At 43.5% G+C, this 24,962-nt stretch overlaps 3 protein-coding genes across 3 annotated transcripts in view; 2 read left to right on the top strand and 1 right to left on the bottom strand.

Moving 5' to 3' along the window:
- T265_00329 (hypothetical protein) overlaps positions 1–2,729 on the top strand; it is a gene marked incomplete at both ends in the record, with an annotated part of 16,780 nt that extends 14,051 nt beyond the window's left edge. Inside the window, 2 exons of the mRNA XM_009164074.1 lie at positions 296–598; positions 2,079–2,729. Coding sequence (XP_009162338.1) covers positions 296–598; positions 2,079–2,354 — 579 coding nt within the window. The remainder of the gene's footprint in view (positions 1–295; positions 599–2,078) is intronic.
- T265_00328 (hypothetical protein) overlaps positions 1–11,547 on the bottom strand; it is a gene marked incomplete at both ends in the record, with an annotated part of 25,850 nt that extends 14,303 nt beyond the window's left edge. The window contains one exon of the mRNA XM_009164073.1: positions 11,377–11,547. Within this exon, the coding sequence (XP_009162337.1) occupies positions 11,377–11,547 (171 nt within the window). The remainder of the gene's footprint in view (positions 1–11,376) is intronic.
- T265_00327 (hypothetical protein) lies at positions 7,229–24,962 on the top strand (the record flags this gene model as incomplete). Its single annotated transcript, XM_009164072.1, has 7 exons — positions 7,229–7,257; positions 13,196–13,298; positions 15,484–15,541; positions 17,893–18,025; positions 18,587–18,658; positions 23,246–23,352; positions 24,852–24,962. The coding sequence occupies 6 exons, from the start codon at positions 13,236–13,238 to the stop codon at positions 24,938–24,940; spliced, it is 522 nt and encodes a 173-aa protein (XP_009162336.1).

Genomic DNA, 24,962 nt, shown 5'->3' with positions numbered 1-24,962 from the left:
TGCATGAGATCTACCTGGTCTTTTCTGTGCTTGACTGCAGAGGCTGAAGGATGCGACTGCGAACCACTTGTCGTCATGAAACTAATTTCTGCACAAATTGGGAGCCTAAATGAGTGTAATATCCTGGAATGTTAGCCACAGTCTAGCCCAAGGTCCCTTTATACTCCCATTTTGTTCTCTTGGTTACTTAATCTCAGTTAAACAAATGGACTTGGTTGTATGACACTTGATTCTCAGTGCCGTGTGCTGCTGATGTCACCATTGTTGGTTATGACATCGTACTTTTGTTTTCTAGCTGTCAGATACGGAAGGTTGTTCAACGCTACACAAGGCAGCACGACACGGACACATTCAAGCCGTGAGATTTCTTCTACGACATGGGGTTTCCGTGTACACAAAGGATCTCTGGGGCCTGACACCACTTGACCACGCCATTCAGTCGCCACGTGCTTCTTTTGAATTGGTTATGTTACTATTGCACGCTGGGGCTCGTTTAGCCTTGTCGGATTTTCACGTTCCGCGGGCGGTGAATGCGGCTGCTGGGGCAGGTGATATCAAACGTCTTCGTCTTTATCGATTAGCAGGATGTACGTTGGAAGTAAGCTCCACACTACTATACCTATTTGCATAGAGCCACCGGTTTGTCATGTCCGGTGTTTATGCAGGACTATTGGAATCCGCAGTGATTACACTCTTTGGAATCGTGGTAGAATTCCCCTTTGTAACGTTTCTTGAGCAGACACTTTTCTTAAACGTAAGCGCTTGCCCACTGAAACCTTCAGAATGCATTCTGGAAGTGTGCCATCGTACTACAAATAATTTCCCCACGATAGTTCGCGATATTTTTGGTTCTTGGTGGTTTATCTACCTTCACTGTGCTGAAGTATGATGAAAACGAGCGGCATTGATACGGGTTGCGATAGATGCTACGCGGCTCTGGCAAGATTGAAGAGCTCCTTATTTCGGCTTCGTGAAGCTTTCCAGGAATGGTCTGTACGTTGATCTGTGAAATTTAGTCGGTCTATTCATACTATGCCTATTTTATTCTCTGTTCAACATTCTGCAGCCATTTATGCAAATCCAATAGACATTCCAACTTTGATCAGTTTCTCGCTGAACCGTGCAGTTTGTTCCTCTCCCTTGCGAATTTCGGGGATCAACTCTAGGGAGATAATGCTCTCCTTGGAAAGATAAATATTTGTTAGCGTATTTGCGAAGCTAGATGCTACACTACACGTTGTTTGAGTTGGGTTGGAAATTGATCTAATATTGATCGACATATAATTTCCTGCTTATTTTCCTGGACAAACGAACAACAGTTCTCATGCTTTGTAGATAAGCGTAGAATGTAAGTGATATCAGACACACTGAAACAAGTTGCGACAAGCCAAAAACATACTTTTTCTTAAGCTTTCGGTCACTGTGTGACCCCCAGGCATTTTATGATTCCTACGTTTGAAAGTATAAGAGTCCGCTTGGCGCTGCCCTAAAACTTGATGTTAAAGGTACTCAAACCCATTGTGAAGCTGTTCTAACGATATCTCTTGTCTTCCCGAACTCCACATGGACATTGTTAGAAGTGATTTTGCCTAGCTTAGTGGGGGCCGGGTATTCGGTATCTTTCCATCTGTTTTGACCCTGATTCAAACGAAAGTCAAATGATTTATCGCCTCTTTTCAGGAAACTTTTGAGAAAGTGCGCTATTCGCACAAATGAAGCCGAAGAGGCCCTAGGTGGTAAACCTCAAGAAATTAGCAATCCCATCTTATATTCGGGTAGAACTAGTTCAAAACGATTAAATTTTTACGTGAAATGAAAGGAGTGCCAGACGCACAAGCGAAATTCACAAATGAATAAATGAGAGGCCGCTGTTTATAATATGTCTTAGTTCCATGAACTAGTCCGTTCGAGGCCGACGAAGAAGAGCATGTTCTAGTGATTCGTGCTCATTGAGATTGACGTACAATTCTGTCGTCTTAAGGTCTTCTCAACTGTAAAAGGTTGAAAAGTGTATATTAAAATTAAGATTTCACAACCCATGCGTATCATAGCTATACTTTCCCTTCTTTCGATCTTAGGAGTGGGATTCTGAGGGACGCAGCGCTATTCATGTGGCTGTGGCTAATCGGCATTTGGAAACAGTACGGTTTCTCGTATCACCATGTACCCTCGATCTGAATCATCCTCGAGATCTGCCTGAAAACAGTCTAGACGTCCATAAGTATTTAATTTCAGGTGCAGGAGTTCATCCGTCTACTCGAACAAGCTGGCAAACGACAGCGCTGGACGAGGCCAGGCTACGTGGCTTTACTGAAATCTGTGAACTGCTGGAGAGCACACTACCCTTGAGTTGATGTTTGCCGTTTTATTCCAGAGTGCTTAACTTTTTCCACATTCTTCTCTCTAATTGCTTGATTTTCTCGCCCGCTACTATATTTCAGATGTCGCCAGGTTCTTTATATTTTTCGAATCTAAACTGATTTTTAAAGCTTTCTAGTTTCGTTTTTCATCGGTTGAACACAGAAGGAACGATATCTTCATACGGCAAAATCTGCGTTAAGCTTAAATCTGTGGAACAAAGGAGCGCCACTTTTCCAGAGTATTATTTTTTCTGTCTAACGCGTGACATTTCAATCCCTGTTCTCCGATCCATATCAGATACAGGGTTGCATTTGGTCTTAACAACAGTTGAACCTCGCTGTTATTCTGAAATACCATTTATAGCTATCATGACTTACCTTCTGATCTACCATCTTTTTTCAGTTTGCTTTATTTTTTGGCTAGATTACTAGCGAACAAATCTCGGTCCGTATACATGAAATGTCTTTTTAGTTGGGAAACAGAACGGATCGTTCTTTTCCAGTATCCTAGGGATCGTGGGTTACGTGAAGGTTTTACAGATGTTCCATGAACACAGTGGTGTTTGCTGTTCTCCATAAGGCACTCAGATTGAGTATTCTTCGCTCTTGAATTGAACGTAGCGTAATGGGATTCTAGTTGCTGCACTTGTCGTGCATTTTGAAGCTCTAGTTCCGGATGTTACCTCACTAAACTAAGCCTTCTCACTGAATTCTGGAGGCGATTGCCTGAAAAATCGAGAATTTGGATCACGGAACTGTTGTGCAAACCCCAGCATCAGTTAATCATAACTCGTCACGTGCACAAATCACAAACGGTAGATGAATCTGCCGTACACACCTCTGCTATGTTACACGACAGTCCACGTCAGCCTCAAGACAAGCTAATCACCAGAGTTGTCACAACACGGAGACGTCTGATCAGGTGGACTGCACGAGGATAGTCGCACATACAAGCCATGGCATCTGGCTAACCAGCGAAGCCAAGTTGTAATGGGCATAACTGGTCAACCAATCAGTTAGTATCAAACGAAAGAGCGTATAGCCAACTCGATGCGGTCTGGCCCTAGCTGTCGATTGAACCATGCTTGGCGAATCAATCATTGCAGACCTCATTTTTCTGGACAAGCTTTATTGATGCCATCTGCACTTCAGGTCCGTTTTCTTCCACTTTGTGAACTCGAGATAGCGCCAGCTTACGGACCAGAAGATCCGCGGTTCGAACCCAGCTTCAGCATCTCGACTGCTCCCACTAAGACTTGGGCAACCTGACAGTATCGGTTGCCCAACTCCCGTGTCTCCTTTCGGTGGCATGGTAGCTAGGCCCCGAAAGTGTGCGGCAGTGAAGCATCAGTGTTGAACACTGATGTCATGCTGTCGATGATGATGATGAGTGTACAGATAAGTTTTCAAATCTCTTCTTAGTCATATAACTCTGGCAATGCACGGATCCCAAACCCAAACTCAGAGTTCGCACTTGTTGGTCTCAGTGGATGCGTGCGTAGGATGAGAGTAAAGTCGGCACTATCGTATGGCTGCAAAACTAAACCACTGCAGCATTTGCGACTTCAGCTTTTTGACCATCACTATACAGCTGGAACCAACGACGAAATGATTGTGGAACATCTATTGAAGGAGCAGATATTGCACCAGATAGAGACATCCAAGATTGCAAGCTACAAGTGCTTGGTAATCTTACACATATGCTAAGTTGTTGTCTACGGAGAGAAGCTTCGTTTTCTGTGACAAATTCATTTTGGTGAAAGTATAAAGTGTTAGAAGAAGTCTGGGTACTTTCAGTGTTGTCCAACATGGAAGGTGCCCACATGACCTTCCCTGTGTTTCGATGAAAATACGGAAGACACTGACTAACCGATGTCACTAAAATCCCTGTTGTCAGTTTCTATTCAGATTGTGTCAAGATGTAGGGGTAAATTGAAATGGTTGTACGCCTGTGTTGCTGTCAGTGATGTTGACCTCTTTTAAGTAAAAGTAGTGTGCATCTTACCGAGTTTGGTGGCTTGCAGTGGCACGTAATTTTTTGCTCGTGTATTAGCAATTTCCACCATCCATAGGACTAAATAACTGTCTATGACATACATATATCAATTTTGAAGCGCTTGCTAGTCGGCTGTGCGTCAGCACATCACATTCGTAATGGTTTCCATGCTCGAGCTGATTAACTAAAAGAACTTCTGAAGACATTTTGCCAGCCAGCCGCTTAAAAAGGAGTACACATCCAAGCTCTAAGTGCAGTGGACAGGTAGACAACCTCCCGCAGACAATTAGAGATTGTAACCAGCTTTCGGCACTCGGATCCACATGTTTAACAACTTCAGAGTTTTACTTGGTCGATAGCATCGTATCGTCTGGGTGAGAACATTGATATCCGTGACACCATACATGTGCTGTGCAAACGAGGAAGGTACCGGGCAAGTCGGACCGCGGCACTTCACGTTTCCGGATAGTTATGTACAAGTAAATCGGTCGACTCGGTCCCACTTGTTAGACCGTACAACATGTGGACTGTGCCACATGTTGGAACATGTGACCTGACTCCGACCAAGTTAATAGCATGTGTTGATGGTACCCTTGGATAAGGAGGCATTTTGCTACAGTTTTATATGCTCTGGGGAAAGGACACATGCAAACAAACACGGTGCAAAGTTATCACTACCAGTTATGGTCTAATGATTTTTTGGTTTGTAAAAACCATTGAGACTGGATCGATGCCACGATGCCGGCCGGATTAGCACGGTCGATCCACGAAAAATACCGAATCGGCTCCCCCTGTAGTAAGTATCCATTTTTGGTGTCGGGGAATCTTGCATGGTCAGCACTCAGAGTACTGATAAATTCACCGTCTTGCATCAAAGTAGCTTTTAGTTGCGCTCCTGTTGTTTCTTGAACCAGAGATTTTAAGACAATAGGATAGGCTGCATTCGAAGAATCGTGATCTGGAGTTCGATCACTGATACTGACCACTTCTCAGGGTAAGTTATTATAGGGGTCACTGGACTAGAATCAGTGCCTCGTGGATAAGAATTAGATTTTCTGGTGGATTCCTTTAAATTTTGTTAAGTGGTCGGACTTGGATGCGGACTATGCATTCGAACAAGCTTATAAATTCAAACCTCAGAAGCACGGGACTTGATGTGATCTAGAGGAGAATAACGAAAATAGCAGATTTTTTACTGCTTCACATGATGGAGACAAACAAGGATATTTATCCGCCAAATGCAAATTATTCTTACAGTGTTGCAAAGTAAGAGCCTACATCCGGAAGGATCTTACTAATGGCGTGTATTTCCGAACACTTGTTCGGTTCGGTGTAACAATTATCCCATTCAAAATAGGAAGATCTGAAGCCATTAGAAGAGTGTTGAATGTGGTTAACAACATAGTTGCACTTTAGAAAAATAAAACTTTACGTTCAACTTTACATGCAATTAAAGCATCTCACCCGGTTGATGGTAGTAGAGACTGTCCACACGAAACAAAATGTAAGGACGGCGCGAATTTTTGCATAGAACTAGCAACCACGGAGTTGTACACCAAAATTGTTGGGAACAGTTGGTGCATAATCAATCAACCAAGAAACGCAAATGAATTTCAGACGATAGTCAAAGCGTTGGCATTGCCATGGCACGTGTGGGCACCAGATTTGAAAATACAGAGGCCACAGGGACCGATAGCCGAGGTGGTAGAAATCGCCAAGCTTCTCATCGCTAATACGATAAGAGGGCGTACAACTTTCAGTCGTATGGGGAGCGTATTTTAATCAGTCGAATTGGTAAGTGGTCGTATGCGACTATCAATAGATTAGTCTGAGTGTAATGCACAAAACCTAAACCAACGAAAATACACTTCATCTCCGCAACTCAGTCAATATTCTCTTTGTTATCTGGATATGTAATAGCAGTCTTGTAACCCGATTGATGTGAACGCAATATGAGGGGGGGGGAAGAGACTGGAAGCGGAGGCTTCTGAACGAAAGCTCGTAGTCGGACAGGTGAAGAAGTAACATCAAACTTTTAAACACAGTGGATGAAGGTAAACCGAGACCCTATTAGTTAGGAAGTACAGACGGTGTGAGCACTCGAACTTAGGTGGATTTTACACTGAAGAAAACCCACCTAGGTCGCGATAGTTAACCGGATCCCCAGTGGGGACCGTGCAGTTTTGAGACTGGCTGACTTGGAGCATTGGTTGCAGAACAGCACGTACGATAGGGCCCCAAGGCGGTCGCGATTGAGAGGTTTTAGTAGTTAAAGCTGCATGAACGTGGACTTCTTATCCCTTCCGCAAATCAGTGGACCAAACAACAAGCTGGAGGCTTAGTCCACCCTCATCATGGACACACCTTAGACGATATCGCTTTGGATCAATCTCTTGGAATGACCACGCGGAAGAAAATACGTGGTCGAAGCATCAATCAGTCATCATCAATCAGTTTCGGTGGACTAGCTTCGCTTCCGAAACTATTCGTCGATACCTTAGCTCGTTCAAAAATTAGCCTTTCAGTCAACTCCGTCCGATGCAAAAATTGGCAGGCGAACACTTGGTAACAGCGTGAAACTTAATCATAGGATCACGTACTTGATCGCTGTACACGCACATGATGAAGGCACCTGTAACTTTTCAGGATCGCACCACACCCTTACCTTAGTCGACCAGTGTTCATTCTTTAACACGGTGAAAATGCGCAATGAATCATTCAGACCGGAACCGTCTACCAAGCACAATGGATATACATCTTGTCCAAGATGATAGCAGCACTGGGTCAGATTATGTATATGACCTCAATGAGAACGTTCCATACCAGATGTGAACATTGTTACTTTTCTCTTCTATTTCAGAATTCAAGTCCCTTAACTCCCAGGATTATTGGGATAGGTGGGTGAGTTTCCAGACACTTTCCGAATTTTCCTGGCGCTCGGAAAAATGAAGTAGGTAATGTTTCAGCATCATGCCCTTGTCTGCTTTCGTTATTTTTCCGGTTTCAATCATATAGGGCGGGGGCCTTCGTAGATTTGGCACAATAAATCCATTCCACTGGGAGTAGGTCATCGGTTGAACGATCGACGAACGGGTGCCGTAATATGTAAAGAACTTAGAATCGGGATGTGTCATGAAAACAACCGTCACTTTGCATCGTCTTCTTGGTTGCCTATAACAGCAATCCTGAACAACGTGGCTTCAGTTTAACCAGTGTGCAATAGGATACTAAACTTCTAATGCTAAAGTTAGACCTCGCAACGGGTCTTAAGGGAATGGATGATAAAGTGGAATGATAAGACAGACATTTGGATTCCTTGACAGCACTGCGTATAGGCCTTCATAACAGTGAATGAGTTTTCAAACGAGTATGTTTCGTAAAATTGCTTCTATTCATTCACAACCTGGATCCTGGTATCCATCGGCTCTTGAGTAGTGCTGGCAAGTAAGAAATTTATTGCACAATTCGGGTTCAAGTAGAACATAGGGTTGACGGAGATTCGGGGACTGCGCCCATCTAATGAGAATCAAACTAGTCGTGGGCTGTCGAAGCGTTTTCAGCGGCTTTACTAGTAATTTCCTTGATGAAAAGATACTGTGGTATCTCTAAATTAAACATATAGCGGCCTTTGTGCAACACATTCAGTTGGAGAATATCATAAATGAGAGATTCAGTTGATTCTTCTGTGAAGACCCAGTTGATATGCAAATGAATGTATTTGTCCGAAATTTTTCCATTAAATCAGGGTGATAATTGATAAGTTATTCCGATTAGACCGATACTATCCTTGTCCCTGCTTTAGTTCCAGCGTATTCAATACAGCCTCTCCGATGTGTTCTTATTCAGATCCGCTAGATTTCTAGTTTCCCTGGAACTTGGTTACGAACCAGCACTTGCGTAAGATTTTCCTGAACTTTCGACATAGTTTCCTGGTCCTTCCGACTTCCTTAGCCTGTCTTTACTGAGTTTTCCCCAGATCCACGAGGAGGCAATTTTCTCAAGTGAAACACGTTCTCTGGCATGTGTCGAGAGATATACTCATCACGCATAACTCTATAAATCACTTTTTTGCTCAGTGAATCCCGAAAAACTCGCAAAATGATGCGTGTAAGTAACTGTTCGTGATCACCCCCGGGTGGGTCTGCATGACAAGCTTGATTCACCCGACAATGCGTTACGCTTGATTCACAATACTGCGCATATCGTCATTGTCCTAATTCAAGGGGTCCAAATATCCTCAGACGATTCCAACAGAAGTTGAATGAGGTCACACCAAAAAGCTTCTAGTCAATAGGAATGTAATTAGTAAGTTTGTAAATCAAAGTAATTTGTCACAGGGTATGACGTTCTGGTTCAGGAGTTCCGTCTAATGTGGTTTTTTTTGCGGATTTCAGAGTCAAGTGGGTATACACATAAAACAGGAACATGGGTCAGTCACCGTAGATCACAACTGGGTTAACCTTGCGTGAATTTTGAAGGATGAGTCTGTGTAACTATGTGTGTATGAGTTATTCTAGCTGGTGTATTGTGATCACGTCACTGCGCCGAGTGGTTGTGAATTGTTGTCACGTGTGGGTGAACGCTCAAACTCCTGCTTCCGTCAAACTAATACAAACGGACGGAAAGTTTGCTCTAGCGATGATTTTTACGACTCGGTGTCCGCGACCTTGTAAGCATCAAGCAACTGCGCCCAGCTGCACACTGATGATGTCACCTCGTATGGTGACGAAACGTTTGCAAGCCAGTTGCCAAGCTCGGCGAACGGATCAACAGCCACCTGATCAACAACTAATAAGCATTGAAATCGCCTAATAGGAGGAGCAGTTTCTTGATAATGTTGATGTGACAAAGTTTCCTGTCGGAATGTGACGCATTGGAGTCTAGGCCTTGTAAATGTGGTAAATCCTCTCAACAGGTGGAATCGGATTCATGCTGGATTTCATGCAACTATTCCATTATTATTTGATCTACTATTTGATCTACCTCGAGACTTTCAAACATTCGCTTGACGAATACATAAGATCTCACCCAAATTCCCTTATCAACATTTGAGATGCAGATTACAAACAATAGAACATGTATGTCATATCATTCCGTTTATCTGTATACATACACACACACCAATATCCTTTGGTCATTGTAAAGCAAAATGCTTTTTAGACCAATATAACCTTGATTTACCTTGATTTAGCTACGATTCCAACACCATGTCCACCTCGGCTTTCTCATTATGTTCGCCCCAAAAGAAAGTATGGCTCGAACCAGCATCTCGTTACTTCCCTTGCTCTGCTAGGCAGGTTTCAATGAGTCCGGTGGGTTATGTCCGCAACAAGAGGAGTTCACATTTCAGGCTCCCTCCACTCTTGTCCAGGAACTTCCTCATGTCTTCGGTTTCAAATAGTAGAAGTATAACTCTTTACTGATCAGTGTCACACGTGAAGAAGCAACGCCTTTTGATTGTTGAGACTAGCAATAAGTGCTTACTTTGAGAACAGTATTCCTAGCCTTCGAACTTAAAGCCTGACCGGAAAGAGAACAAGAGGCTGAATTAGCTTGAACACACCGCGAAAAAGACATGGATTTCCGACTACTGATGCTCCCGCGCACAACAAGTGCTTTCTCACAGTACCGGTCCCTTGCTCGCAAGAGTTCACCAATGATCAGCTTTGGACGATCTGCCTTTCTTTTTTTTGTTCGACCGTTTCTAATCCGTTCCTTCTCGAAGGCTTCAACCTCACTTCTCCCATAAATATGGAAGCGCTGAACACCGTTCTGTGCAAACAGTTCACCTTTACGTAATGCACTACTCATAAGGTTACCGATAATTCTTTGACAGCCCACGATCGGTTTCGCCCTCCTCATCAGATGGGTGAATTCCCCCTGTCGGAATGTGACGCATTGGAGTCTAGGCCTTGTAAATGTGGTAAATCCTCTCAACAGGTGGAATCGGATTCATGCTGGATTTCATGCAACTATTCCATTATTATTTGATCTACTATTTGATCTACCTCGAGACTTTCAAACATTCGCTTGACGAATACATAAGATCTCACCCAAATTCCCTTATCAACATTTGAGATGCAGATTACAAACAATAGAACATGTATGTCATATCATTCCGTTTATCTGTATACATACACACACACCAATATCCTTTGGTCATTGTAAAGCAAAATGCTTTTTAGACCAATATAACCTTGATTTACCTTGATTTAGCTACGATTCCAACACCATGTCCACCTCGGCTTTCTCATTATGTTCGCCCCAAAAGAAAGTATGGCTCGAACCAGCATCTCGTTACTTCCCTTGCTCTGCTAGGCAGGTTTCAATGAGTCCGGTGGGTTATGTCCGCAACAAGAGGAGTTCACATTTCAGGCTCCCTCCACTCTTGTCCAGGAACTTCCTCATGTCTTCGGTTTCAAATAGTAGAAGTATAACTCTTTACTGATCAGTGTCACACGTGAAGAAGCAACGCCTTTCGATTGTTGAGACTAGCAATAAGTGCTTACTTTGAGAACAGTATTCCTAGCCTTCGAACTTAAAGCCTGACCGGAAAGAGAACAAGAGGCTGAATTAGCTTGAACACACCGCGAAAAAGACATGGATTTCCGACTACTGATGCTCCCGCGCACAACAAGTGCTTTCTCACAGTACCGGTCCCTTGCTCGCAAGAGTTCACCAATGATCAGCTTTGGACGATCTGCCTTTCTTTTTTTTGTTCGACCGTTTCTAATCCGTTCCTTCTCGAAGGCTTCAACCTCACTTCTCCCATAAATATGGAAGCGCTGAACACCGTTCTGTGCAAACAGTTCACCTTTACGTAATGCACTACTCATAAGGTTACCGATAATTCTTTGACAGCCCACGATCGGTTTCGCCCTCCTCATCAGATGGGTGAATTCCCCGAGTTTCCATCGACCTTATGTTCTGCTTGAAACCGGATTGCACGAAATTACCGATATACACTCATTTGCGAACAAATTTGGTTTTGCGAGCGTATTTCGCTAAGTTTACATTTACCCCCACAACATCTGGTAATATGATTTCGCCCAGTATAAGGTCATGTTGTTCCTCGTTGGACTGCTTTCCGTCTACCTTCTCCACACGTTTGAACCCCATGGTACTAAGTTTCAGCCAGTGTTGCTCCTGCTGTTCGCAGATATTACGTCGGCCCTGGGCTTGTTTTTCCATCCACTGTGGTATATCAAAAGCCACGGTAGTTTGTGACAGTCCTTTGTGCTGTTACGGCTTCATTTATAAAGCGATCACAGAATTCCCCATGAGTCCAAACAAGGACCTTTGTGATGCGCTGGGAAGCGGTGAGCCAAATATATTCGATTTCGGTTGGCCCATTTTCCAAACAATCAGGACTATACTTCTTTGAGTCCGTAGCAGTTTCGTGGCTCATCCGTCCAGTCGATGTGAGGTTCCATTATTTCGAGCGGCTTGACTAAGCGGTGTTTCTGACGAGATCGTTGTAGCATTGAGGGCAGAGTATAACGCAAGGCAGCTATTTTTATGTCGAAATAGGCTACACAATATATCACATGTCAAGAGATCAAGGATGGACATTTGAAGATATTATGCAAGGGGTATCATAGCCACTGAAGTTTGATTCGCATACCATTGTTTCGTGCTCATTTGTGACGGTTCTTCTTGATCTAAACAAAAACAAAATGACAATGTTCCGCCTCGTCTTATCAACTTATACAGTATGGAACTTCTCTCGCGAAAAGCTGACTTATTGCCAACATAAGTGGCGTTCTTATCACTTTGTACAGCTGGCTTGCTGTCCGGCCCCTCAAACGGCATCTCGTCCCAGAAGTAATTCGCCAATCATAGCGAACACAACTATTGTTTTGGTTACGACAGGTTGGCGGTCTCCTATAGTTAGGCTGCTCTAGTTGACTGACTTGTGTTGATTATATTTTTCCCTTTCGTACTTAATGTCGTTCTGACTGGTTGAATCCTTCAATTCAACATAATTTCAAGGTATTTGAATGTTACCTGCTGGAATAAGGGTCTCCACTTTTTCAAAGACAACAAGGTATACCGTCGGGGAATTCAGGCGGTAAGGTGTATTTCAGTTAATGCAATTACTTAGCCTTAATTCACTACATCAAAATAGTGGCGTAACACAGAAAGTAATAAATAATGAATTTCTTCAGCCATAGCTTTAAATGCCAAAAATAGTGGCGACCTATGAGTGCCAAACCCAGTCTAGTACAACGCCCCTTTGAGTTGGTTGTGTCAATGTGTGGCGTTAGCCAGGTGGATAATATGTGGTATGTTAGCCATTGAAGGTGGGGGAGTACGCTGTTAGTCGTTGTTTGTACCTGATCAGCCAGTGCTCCGCTTAGTTGAACCGTGAGCACATTTGCTTGAATCACTATTTTGTGACCACATCATCATCCGTAATATTACGGTACACTTATTGATTACTGAATGATGGTTTGCAATCAAGTTCACCTACTTTAGCACGCAACTGAGGAATGACGTTCGCTCATTCCCACTTGAACTGGTTGTCGATGGACGACTCAATCTCAGTCACCCGGGTTCAACCTTAATACCTGTTTTACAGATCTCTCTGTACTGTCCGAAATAACTCGTGGGCCGTTCCGTGGCTTTACATAATGCAATCGACAGCCATACTGGCTTAAATCCAAATATGGTGTAACTTAGGTTTAAGCGTTCCCGTCACCAGATGTTCCACCGCTCCCGGCGGACGACCGAGCTCGTTAAACTATTTAAACTGGTTAGGGAGAACCCTACTCAGTAGTTAGCATTTTCGTGTCACCGAAAAGCAATTTACTCGTCAACCTTCTATTCATAATTTCAGGGCGTCATGCGCGGGAAAATCCCGGTTATGTGGAACTCTAATGGAACATCTCACTTCAAAGGGCATGGAAGTGAAGGTTATATCAATGGACGACTACTACTGGGTACGTGGACCTTTGTTGTTTCTGTGTATGTAATCACGTTCACATGATGTATGCGGCGTTACTGAGGCCTTGATTTACTCCACTGTCGTTCAGCTTGGAGCATTAAATTCTCAAAAAAGCACCCATTTGAGGTAGTGGTTTATCGAATCCGCGATCGCGTTTGATTTGTAGAAACTGAACTCCTACCACAACATCTCGTATGTTGGTTGAATGTAACTCACTGGTAATGCCACTTCTTTGGCACCGAAAAGTCAAGTAATTAGCAGTATAAAGCTGTAAATGACTAGAGAAGAAGGCTCTCAAATGTGAAGCAGCTCTTCTAATGTGCACTTGGGTGTCAGCAATATCCGACAAGTACTATGCGGTTTGCCGCATCTGAGACAAATAATCGTGAGGCCGTCCTGACTAACGAGTGGACGCAAAGCACCGACTCAAGCAGATGAAATGCCTTGTCTTACGAAATCACAATGGGAAGGTGTTGTTCATTAATTCTTAAATGGTTGACCTTGAAACTTTGGCTGTTGCCTTGACAGTTAAATGAATTGGGAAGATGGTTGTCGAATCCCTGACTACTACTCTTTAACGGTTACCTCTTCATTCTTCTGCTGGCTAGTTCTTAATGTGATTTGGTATTACATCCAGTCAGACTATGGAAGGCTCCCAGTGGACTGTGCTTTTAGGTTACCTATCTTTGAGTGTACGAAACATCAATCCGACATAGACACTATTTGGTCATTTCAATCCAGTTTTCTATGGCCATTTTCTTTATGAAACTTGAACGCGATTTCCACCAGCGTGTAATTTAAGTTGGTTGCGCAATTCCCTCGAATGGGAGGATCGGATATGGCAAACACATTTGGCAGCTACATGTTGTTCGGTCTTACCAATGTGCGTAACTTGTCAGGTGATTTTTAATGTCCAGACGGAAACATCCAGTGCGGGTTTTCTAGGGTGCTGCCTGTACAAAATGTACGTACAGTTTTCGGTCAACCATAAACGACGTACTGAAGCCCGAATGGATTTTATGGAGCGTTACTTTACCGTACACTATAACTGGCGTGACAACATGGAAACGGGCCTTCAGCGTGGACTCATGTAGTGTACACGACCAGAATTCGCCTAAAATCTCATTTGACCACCCATGTGTACACCGATATTAGAACGGCCTAGGTGAATGGTGCATGTATGTAACATGCTTTTGTAGTACAAAGTATATATATATATATAAGTGCATTAATATATAGTGTAACGCAGATGACTTAGTTTCACCAGGTATTTAGTGGGCGGAGACCTTGGTGTCCCATCAAAACATATTGAGCTAATTCTACGGCCATCGCCGTAAGGCGATTAAACATTATACAGGCTCGAACTTGTCCATCGATAGGCGCATACACAACGTTCCTTTTCTAAGGAGAATGCTTGCTGGTGTCATTACTTTCCAATGGGGACCACTTTGGGTCAGTTCTTTCAGATGGTCTCTTCAGAAGCAGAGATCTGTTCGGTGATTTTTGGAAAACGATGTTACTTTGGTTCTGTCCCTAACGAGATGTACTCACATGGAGCGTCCTATGTTTTTATGCGATTAGGGGCTATTCTGTGCTGCGCATCTAATCTTGACAATATCTCCATTTCCTGATGGTAGAAGACTAAATAAAAAACGATTTTGAACTCATTTATTCCATAAATTAGAAATGATTTTACGTTGCAGTTTTTCCACTTTGAGCAAATTGATATTAAGGCTGTGTGAAAACAGCGATGTAGAAGCGTTCTAAAGGAGATCAGTTGATGAGATTAAAGCCACTTGCTAGCCTGAGCTCCTTTACGGTCCGATTGGTGTTGCTGTGTGTACTGACACCCTGCCCCAACAGGTGAATGGTGGGATTGTCAATCCCCAAGTTCTAATGCATGAACCGAGTATTCCTCCAGCAAATGAACACAACGCACTATCTCCATGATGCGATCGTCGTAACTGTGTATACTTCCTCCACTTCGTTAAAGAGCCCACCTAAAAGGCATTCATGACTTTCTGTTATCGCACGGCGTTTACTGCTAGCACAGAAAGACAAGGGAAGTAAAACTTCGGGCGCACACTTATCCGAATTAACTGTCAGTTAGTGATTATACAAATTGCTGTCTGTGCTGTGTAAACTTTGCCGATTCGCTTTGTCCTGTTCTTTCCTTCCAGAGAGTTGATGATCCGCGTCATGTGCGTAATCCGGAAACCGGGTTCCCCAACTTCGATTGTATGTAAATATCGATTGATGTTTTCTGCTAACGTTTAGTTTATTTTGAACTTTCCATACGAATGCGGTGATGGACCCGGTAACTATATAAATTTGTTCAAGGACCGGTATATAAGCGTTTATCGTCTCCTTTCGAAGGGCGTATTCAATAAATATTTTGTAATTTGGAGAGACCATTTATTTTTATTACTCTAACTTGTATTATTCTAACTATGGGGTAGTTCCCAAGTTTGGTACGTCACTGTAGTTCTGGTCTTGATTTAGTTTATTTAAGCTTAGCAGAACTTTACAGTGGTTGGAGCGCGAATTTACTGACCGGAAGGTTCGTAGTTCGAACCCGACCTCTGCCTCTCGACTTCCCCTGTCTAGGCTTGGGCAACCTGGCAGTATCCCAGCCCTCGTACGACCTTCGGGTGGCATGGCAACTAGACACCGGAAGGGTGCTATAGCTGAATGATCGATCACTGGAAAGTGCGCGTGATAATTTCCTCTTGAGAACTTAACACCTCTGTGGTTGATCATTCCATTTCTTTTTACCTTTACACTGACGTGGAAGGGTTGGGGATATGGATGACCAGTGCAAAACATTCTTTTCGGAAATCTATCTAGTAATTGTGTTGGAAATCTCTTTGGGTCGGTTAAATGTGTTTCCCATCTACATCCAAGAGAACACTGACATCGCGCATCATATGTTTTATGCAAATTTAAATCATTTTCGACCAGCTGAGTCAATTTAAATACGAAAGGAATCCACAACAGGCACAATCGTAGTTAATGGTTATGTCGCGATATGCCCATCAGCAGAACATGTAAACGTATATAATGGACGTCCCGGTCATTTGTCACTATGCCTAGCATACTGTGAATTCACAAATTCAGATGCAACTTCGTGCAGGGTTGACCTTCATCAACCACTGTCCCGATTAGTTGGTTAGCTTTTTGGCTGGATTGCCACGCAGTTCAGTTCTCCTCATCGGGTACAACATTGCACTCGGAGATTAGGGAACGTTGGTTTGTAACAGCGGTTTCAAGTTTCTGCAACTTGATGTTGGAGGTGAACTCATTACGGTTTTCTTCCACAAAACGTTGGATCCGTTGAATAAAGCACTGTCACTTTTAAACCTGGAACAACTGTAGGAAATGATTGTGAATGATGCATTACGGTTTGCACTGTGAATTGGTACCATGTAAACTTGTGATCCACTAAGTTGAAGGTTGTTTCTCTGCCCATGATAAATCAACTGATCACACGCTGTAGGTTGCGCTTGTTTGGTCTATCCAGTCGATCGACTTCCTTGAACATCCCTTTTCGCACAACCACGTGAAGGGTAGAAACGACCCGGGGGTTGTCAAACGGTAACTTGGTAGCGTAGTACGAAATCTCCTACCTGGCTATTGCCAAATGACTGGACGAGGAGACATTAATGACTGGAGACACTGTCAGACATGACCCAGGCGCGCCTTCAATGGCGCTCATGCATCCAAACTGTTGCCTTCAGTCCACGGCTTCTTCTCGCGATGTCCCTAATGAATAGCCCGCTGTATTTGCGTATCAACCGTTCGGCCAAGAGCGGTTGATCGGAACTTCATCAAATCTATCCATGTTACCAACGGGCCAACAAATTGTCTACGTTGATTCACGGTCTGTTTACTTTGTACTGACACTTGCTATAAAGCCGCTCCCCCGATTCTATTGGATATGTGTTCCCACAAACGGCTTCTTAATCGTTTTCCCTCGTTTCCATTCACCATTATTCCAGCCGGCTTCCTGTCGTCGCACATCTAAAAGGTATCTAGGAATATTTTCTTGTATTTATTTCGTCCCACTATTCTCATTCATGTTGTGGCTTCGTTTGGGTAAACAATACAGTGCTTAACGGACGTCACCCAGCAGTCAATTTCCTTTTAACTAATCACGTCAAATCCTCATACATCTCCCCACTGTTGATAAGGATCGGTTAAATCATGTCCCCCGTTAGTGAGCTGCACTCAATTCACATCGAGTTTTTCTCCTTAAAAGCGACAAATGAGAATTTTTAGTAGATTGGACAAAACATGTTGAAGAAAAGCTAGATTGTGAACCGAAAAGTTGTTTCAACTCTTTCAGAAAACCCACATCTTGATCGTTCGACTTATAGTTTGGTAATACACTGACAACTGAAAAGCGACCGCACTCAAGTTAGGAATAATAACGCCATAATACCCCATCAATGTTACCTCTATGGTACCCGAATCCGTAACGAATCCAGTGACATTGCTGTACACCTAAAACCGAATGGATGACCGATTCATTTTATGTATGCAAAGTGCAGTAATCCTCAACTTCAAACATGTGTTTTGTCTCATCGAAGGCTACTCGGCGGTGGACTGGGAAAGTCTCATTGAAGACGTTCATCAGTGGAGTTCCCATAAACCGGCTGGTGTGAGATCGTCCAATCCAAATCGGTTTTTGTTCGTCGAAGGTATATTTGTCCTAGAGTGCGAGTGAGTTGTTGGCTTTCCTTCAGTAGTATTATGCATCCTCGCATGCGTGTCAACCAGACGTGAAATCGGATTTCTTAAGATGTGACCGAGAAGCATTTCGATGAGTCTAAACTATCTGAATGTGACTAGCGGATGAGGCAGACTTGATGCTCACATGGCTCAGAAGGAGCGTGTTCTTTCGCTCATTTTGTACACTCCTTATTATCTCCTGGAATTTAATACCTCCAATTTAGACCAATTTACACCAAAGTTCTTTGGTTATGTGGACGGCACTAACATCTATCTGTCTGACTGTGTAATCACGCAAGAGAATCGCTAATGGCACCGACAATTACAGTGGAAACTTGTTTTGTGCCGAAAAACACTACTGAAAACACTAACCTAATTAGTAATCCATAGGTTTTTTAACTTTTGCCACTTCATATATACTGAATGATGTGGGTTTTACGAAACACAGCTTTTTCAAATACAGTTCTGCACTGATTGTTCAGGGGTTTCACACTGGCCTTATCTTTATATTTTCATTGGGCAAACTATTTCCATTCCTTCACTTTATTTCAGGACTTTGTTTCAAACGTTCGACGTCTCCATCTTCCTCAAGTTGAACTACGAAACTATGCTCGAAAGGAGACTGTAAGTTTTCTGAGTTTAGATTTACTATACACTGATCCCCCATACCAATATTTTTTCCTCGTCAGGGTTACATTTACAGTCATTTGTGACTTTAATTAAAATAAAAACAATGAGAATTGTTCAGCTGTAACACCCTTTCGTTGCTTGGCTGCCAGGCCATCTGAAAGATGGATGAACGCTGCCAACTTGCCAAAGCCTAAATAGAGGTAGTTGGAAACTGGAGTTGGATTCGGAATGAATGATGTCTGATTACTAAACAGCTACTGAATATATATAAAAAAACGGTCTCTGTTGGGTTGTACGACATCTAAGGTATTTATATCAATCCATTATGAAAACTCTCGTTGTGCATTACATGCTTGTGTGATTTCCATCAAATTTGTGGATCGTATGACTAACGGCTACAAGTGTGAGTCCTATGTACAGATGAGTATTAAGACGTCTTTACTGGAAATTCGTAGATTTAACACCAGAACGACTAACTATGGTCAGTACTGAATTTAGTACATTTCACCGGTGAACTGAAGGTTTTGCACTAGATTATAGCGATGGTCGCCCGACTGAGAATTTTAATCTCTTTCGGAAAGGGTCATTAAAGCTTGCAGTTGTTGAGCTGCTTGTAGCAGACTCGGTTGGAAGTAGCCCGTGACCGAGATCTCATGTAAAAATCTTACGAGTTTTTGGGTAAGTTTCGAAATCCTCGAAACTACATACAATTAACAGAGAAGCGTCACTTAGACTGTCAAAAGCAGTTATGCGTGCAAGCATGATACTCTATCCGTGTGTATTAAAGTTCGCGATCTCTTTGGCTATGCGGGTAGTACTCGTGAACAGTTCTCTTCATTTACGGTAGAATACTATTCCAGAATACAGATTTACTCCCTAAATACCACGCACCATGGACCGCAACTTTCAAGCAGAGTTACGGTTCACAAAACTAGTCTTTACGGCTAATTCATGTTCCCCGCGTGCTTCGCCATTGTTTGTTTTAACAAGTTCGACTCCTTCCCCACATGGAACACTTGTTGGTCGAACATACGGTCTGACGTCACAGACCACTCGCAGAACACCGTGTTTCAGCCAGACCGTGGTGGTAGAAGTCATCAGACCGGTTTCGGAAATTATGACGGTTGTTTTGTCACAGCTGCTATCCGCATCTGTTGTCCGCCTGTGCACACAGAATACTGTTTTTCAAGCGCAAATCGTTGACGCTGGATTGACCAAGAGTGACTGCAACCGGCAGTCTGATAGGAATTTCAACATAATTCAGTGTCGCTTATTTTACTCGATTCAGCAGTCGCCCGTAGACATAGTCTTGTAACTGTGAGAAGGAATCACTAGCTCTTCGGATTTTGTAGAAAAGCCGGAGTGTTGACTGCCTCCAGGGGCGAGATGGCCCAAGTGGTTAGAGCGCGAATTTACTGACCGGAAGGTGCGCGGTTCGAATCCGACTTCCGCCACTCGACTTCCCCTGTCTAGGCTTGGGCAACCTGGCAGTATCCCAGCCCTCGTGCTTCCTTCGGGTGGCATGGCAGCTAGGCACCGAAAGGGTGCTACAGCTGAACGCTTTCTTTTCTTTCTTTGACTGCCTCCAGCTAATTATCCCTTCCAATCTGGCCAAGTGCGGCTGTAATCGTTTGAAACAGTATAAAATTCTGCGTATACGGATGCTAAAATTTGACTTCTGCATGACATTTCCTCGTCAAATACCGCTGTTCTGTAGCCAGAGCTGACGGCAGCCCCGGTTGTTTAGCTTCACATGTATGGGTTGTAATTTTAAAAAAAATGATCACGTAGTTATCCAATCGTTGCGGGTTGAAGGCATTCAACTACAATTTTGCCACACTTATTCACTCACAGAGTATTTTTTTTCCGTTCCTGCAGCTGAACACCATACCATTCATCGGTCGTTTTTTGTCCTTGAGCGCAAAATTTTTCACTGTTCAGCCACACAGGACACATCCAGATGAATATCCCTTGATAACAACAGGCAGTTCTTTTTCGGAGAAACAGAGCGTGCAGCTCATCCGAGACCTTCTCCACTTGCCCTTGTTTATTCTATGGACAATGACTCTGTGTTAAAGAACCATCTTCTTACACCCATCTGTAGACCACTTTCTACATGTATATTGTGTGGCGCCACTCTTATTCAAGACCAGTCGTTCGTCCATGATTTGAGGAAACATCCTAATCACGTGGGAGGCCCATGGCTTCTCAGATGAGCTGAACCAAACACCACTTTTTAGGTGAACATAGCGTTCCTCGTTTCGTCACTCGGCAAACGGTTCATACCGGATTATCTGGGTGACAGTAGCTTGCTGTCAACCTCGGAGACTTGCTGTTAAGATGAGACACGCTCCCCGAGTTTCCTCACGACGGCACACATTGGGGTGATTGGTCAGGCATCTCACTTCCCTCTGAACATCACAGCCAGTCATTATGGTCACCATTCGCCATAATTCGTTTCCATTTTCCGCGCACGGTTGGATTACGAATGAGTAGTAAAGCCTGTTACTTATACTGCTCCAGAAACGATACCATTAATAGGGGAGGGGACTTTTTTCACACAACCATTCCAGCTTACTATATGACAGTTAGGCTTAATGAGAACAAGGAGAGGCATTACACCTACGTCGTTGAAAGTCACACGTGTAAAAGAAGCCTGCCCGACCGTATAACCGGAGTCAGACAAGGAGATAACAAATGGTTGGGGCAAGTGTTCTGCTCAACCGAACTGGTGACAAGAGGGCTTAGAGTTTGGTGTTTCAGGGAATCAGGGGATGTTGAACGCTTTTTGAATGTTGTTGCTTATCGTGCACTTCATTCAGGCATTGTATAGTTGCTCGGTCTTTATGGTCAAACACATGTTCACGAAACAGGTTTGTTTAATAGACTCATTCGATGGCAGCTGACGAGAGGCGCTGTGTTGGACTAAAACTGTACGAGACCAGTCCATAGCGGCCAAGCCGTTACGTTGTCAGGTTGAAAATACGTCACTTAGTACCGATTCCCTTCCAACTGTTATCAAGTCTGGAAATGTCCTTTTTGGTCGATCAACATCACAATAGATGTTGTGGATACAATACCATTTTTTAACCAGCCGGACGTTGACTTGAGCTACATAACCCACCTGCCCCAACATACTTGCATGGATGAGTTACCTATAGTCTCAACTGTAGACGACCTCAATCCCTTTTCGAAATATGAAGAGAGCGGGATTTTGCGACTTCACTGCTTATCTATTTACTTATGGTTGACCAACACCACAGAGCAAACTTCATGCACTCTGAAGAATCGGAGTAATAAAAGGCTCCTCAAGGTTTCAAAAATCGTAGTTAGTTTAGCTGTACCACCTTATCGATGCATAGCTAACACGTTACCCCAAGGAAGCACGAGGGCTGAGATACTGCCAGGTTGCCCGGCAAGAGTAGTCGTGATGCAGAGGTTGGATCCAAATCCAACATTGTGGTCAGTAGGTTCATGCATTAACCTGGGCTATCCCGCAATCACTGAACTTTTTCAATGATGCCCCAAGGAATCACGAGGGCTGAGATACTGCCAGGTTGCAAGAGTAGGTTGCCGGCAAGAGTAGTCGTGATGCACAGGTTGGATCCAACATTGTGGTCAGTAGGTTCATGCCTTAACCTGGGCTATCCCGCAATCACTGAACTTTTTCAATGATGCTACGATAATTCCTCTGTATAAAGAAAAGGAAGTTGACGGAGGACGACAGCTGCGGCAAAGTCGGCCCCCTATGCACATCTTTCAAGATTAAGGGTCGCCGATAAACACCAAATATTTCGTTTTGGCAGGTGCCCACGAAACGACGTGCTACTGCTACCTCTATCCACGGACCTGACACATCATAACGAAATAAACGCACAAGTAGCAAAAGACAATAAGACATTAAGTCGCCTTGGGAAGCATGTCTAAAGTTATCATCACTTGTGTATAGAAAGCAAAGTTGCAATGTATCGGGTCGTTGTGCTATCTTCACTGTTGCACGACAGCGAGGTCTGGATGCTATAGGTTTATCGACCTTTTTCACAGGTGCTGTCTGCGCAAAGTTTCACGGATCAAACGGACTGATAGAATCCCAGAACATCGAAGTCCTTCGAAGAGCAAATACTGTTGGAGTTGAGTGCGGTATGATGTGAAAACATGTCCGTCGGTTAGGCTACTTGAAACTAATAGCCAAAACTTGGCTACGGTCAGCTGAAGAAGGGTTTAAGATCAGGAGCACCTGGAATTCCGATATTGGGACAAACTGCATCTTCCGTTGTAGGTTCTGACGTTCAGTGGAACGACACGAAGAATGGTTGTCCACGAAGGCTTGGGGGGCTTTGGGGCGCAACACACTGCATCACTGTAAAACAGATGGGCTATTCGGAGGGGCTGTATCTTTCCAATGTAGCCTGAATTGTGCAGTTGGGTCCCACACATGGGATGACAAAGACGGCAGAACTCTGGTCTGTTGAATTAAACACCCAAGGACGTAAGAACTAAACTTGATGTTAAATATTTTTCGCTAAATCCTGAATACAGAAGAGAAGGCCATTCATCATATTTGTTATTTGACTTGACCAGGTTACGGGACTATGATCCACCGGACCCACCAAACTACTTCAAAGACTATGTGTGGCCAGCCTACTGTAAATCTTTGGAAAGCGTTTCCTCAAGAGCTGGACGCACAAGTAAGCCTGGGTTAGAAATAATCATTTACGTGTTTCACTAGATTTTTGTTTTAAGATATGAGACCTGTGGACTGTGTAATGGTAAGCTGCGTTACATTAGCACAGGCTTTAATAAGTCTTGTAGCAACAGACCTTCGGGTGTCTAAAGCTGCGTGCAAAATAATGTACGCCGATTCCTCCTTATAGAGAACTTCTATGCGCGAGATCGAAATTATCCTCTTTTGCAAAAAAAATTCTGCTGAGAGAGGCTTTTATTCTCCGATCTATTATCCAAATCTGGGTTCCTCATTTTCCGGTCATTCATGAACTGCATCACGTCCGTTTGAGTTGCTTCGCCTTCTGGTTCGTCTAAACCCATTTGAGCGTTCGCAGTGAATTACATTGAATACTGGTGTAGGTCGGATCTGCCACTTAAACTGACTGAACGCTCTTCAGTCCCACAACCATCGTCTACAAACTGGTCTGATGAATTTGCAGTGGCATGGTTATCCACCAAGCACTGTCCGAACTACCCCAACACTTCAACGGTATCATTGACACTGCCATTAACACACTGCGCATTCTTAGCGTTAAAAGCAAGCGAATGTCCCCCACAGCAAATCCCTTTTGTCAGCTTTCTAGCTAATCTGGCATGTATGAGTCAACCGCGATCACTAAAGCAGTCACTTATCTGACTGGTTTGCTGAGCTGGCGGGTGACATGCAGATGAGTGCGGAGTGTATGCATTGTAAATCGACACTGGGTTGGCGCGAACTGGTAGACCCAAGTCACTCAACATTCACCGCCTGTGAATAATTTTGTCGTGGTGTATTAGTTGATCGGCTACTACGTAAAATTTTGTATCCGAAAGATACAGCCGGATTCGAAATGAGCACTGAAAGTAGTGCATGCTGAAAATCGACTTCTCAGAATTCTGAGTCCAGCGAAATTGTCAGGAAGTAATTGCCCAGAGCGCGATAATGCAGTAGGTGAAATTGACTTGAGGAGTGCTTACAGGACCACAAAACCGTGCTATGTGTAGCGGATCACCACCTGCCAGGAACAGTACTTTTTTCACCAAACTCTGAGCACCGGAAGTCAAAACATGAAAAAGCTTGACTGAATACAATAACCATGAAAAGTTCGCTCGTCAGCCTTCACGTATTCGACCTTGAGCCGTATCTGGAAAAAATATACCTGAGAGTTTGACGTTCTGGGGCCGTGTCTTTTCCCGTTGTCTTGACAGGGCTTCCAGTCGGTAATGATAATAAATAAATAAGCAAATATTTGGATGTCAACCAATAATGACTACACACAACCCACCACGGTTGGAACAAATTTTCCACCTACTTGACACTGCGATTCATCACCGGATTCTTCCTTTCAATTATGAAGAAGTCCCGTACATAGTTACTACTTAAGCTAATGCTTTTGTGGTCAACACCTACCCTACTTTCGACAGCAGATTCGAAACTCAAGAGCAAATAATAATTCCCCCTCCTTTCTTCCCTTTGTTACAGTTTTCGTTGAATGCCGTGGTCTATCCTTCGAAGACATGTTCCGTCGTGTCCTCGGGTGTATACACGATAAACTGGTTATACGTGACTAATACATTGGAGAATACAATTACT

This window comes from Opisthorchis viverrini, assembly GCF_000715545.1.
Source record: "Opisthorchis viverrini unplaced genomic scaffold opera_v5_3, whole genome shotgun sequence".
NCBI lineage: Eukaryota > Metazoa > Platyhelminthes > Trematoda > Opisthorchiida > Opisthorchiidae > Opisthorchis > Opisthorchis viverrini.
This window is presented reverse-complemented; position numbering and strand designations above follow the sequence as displayed.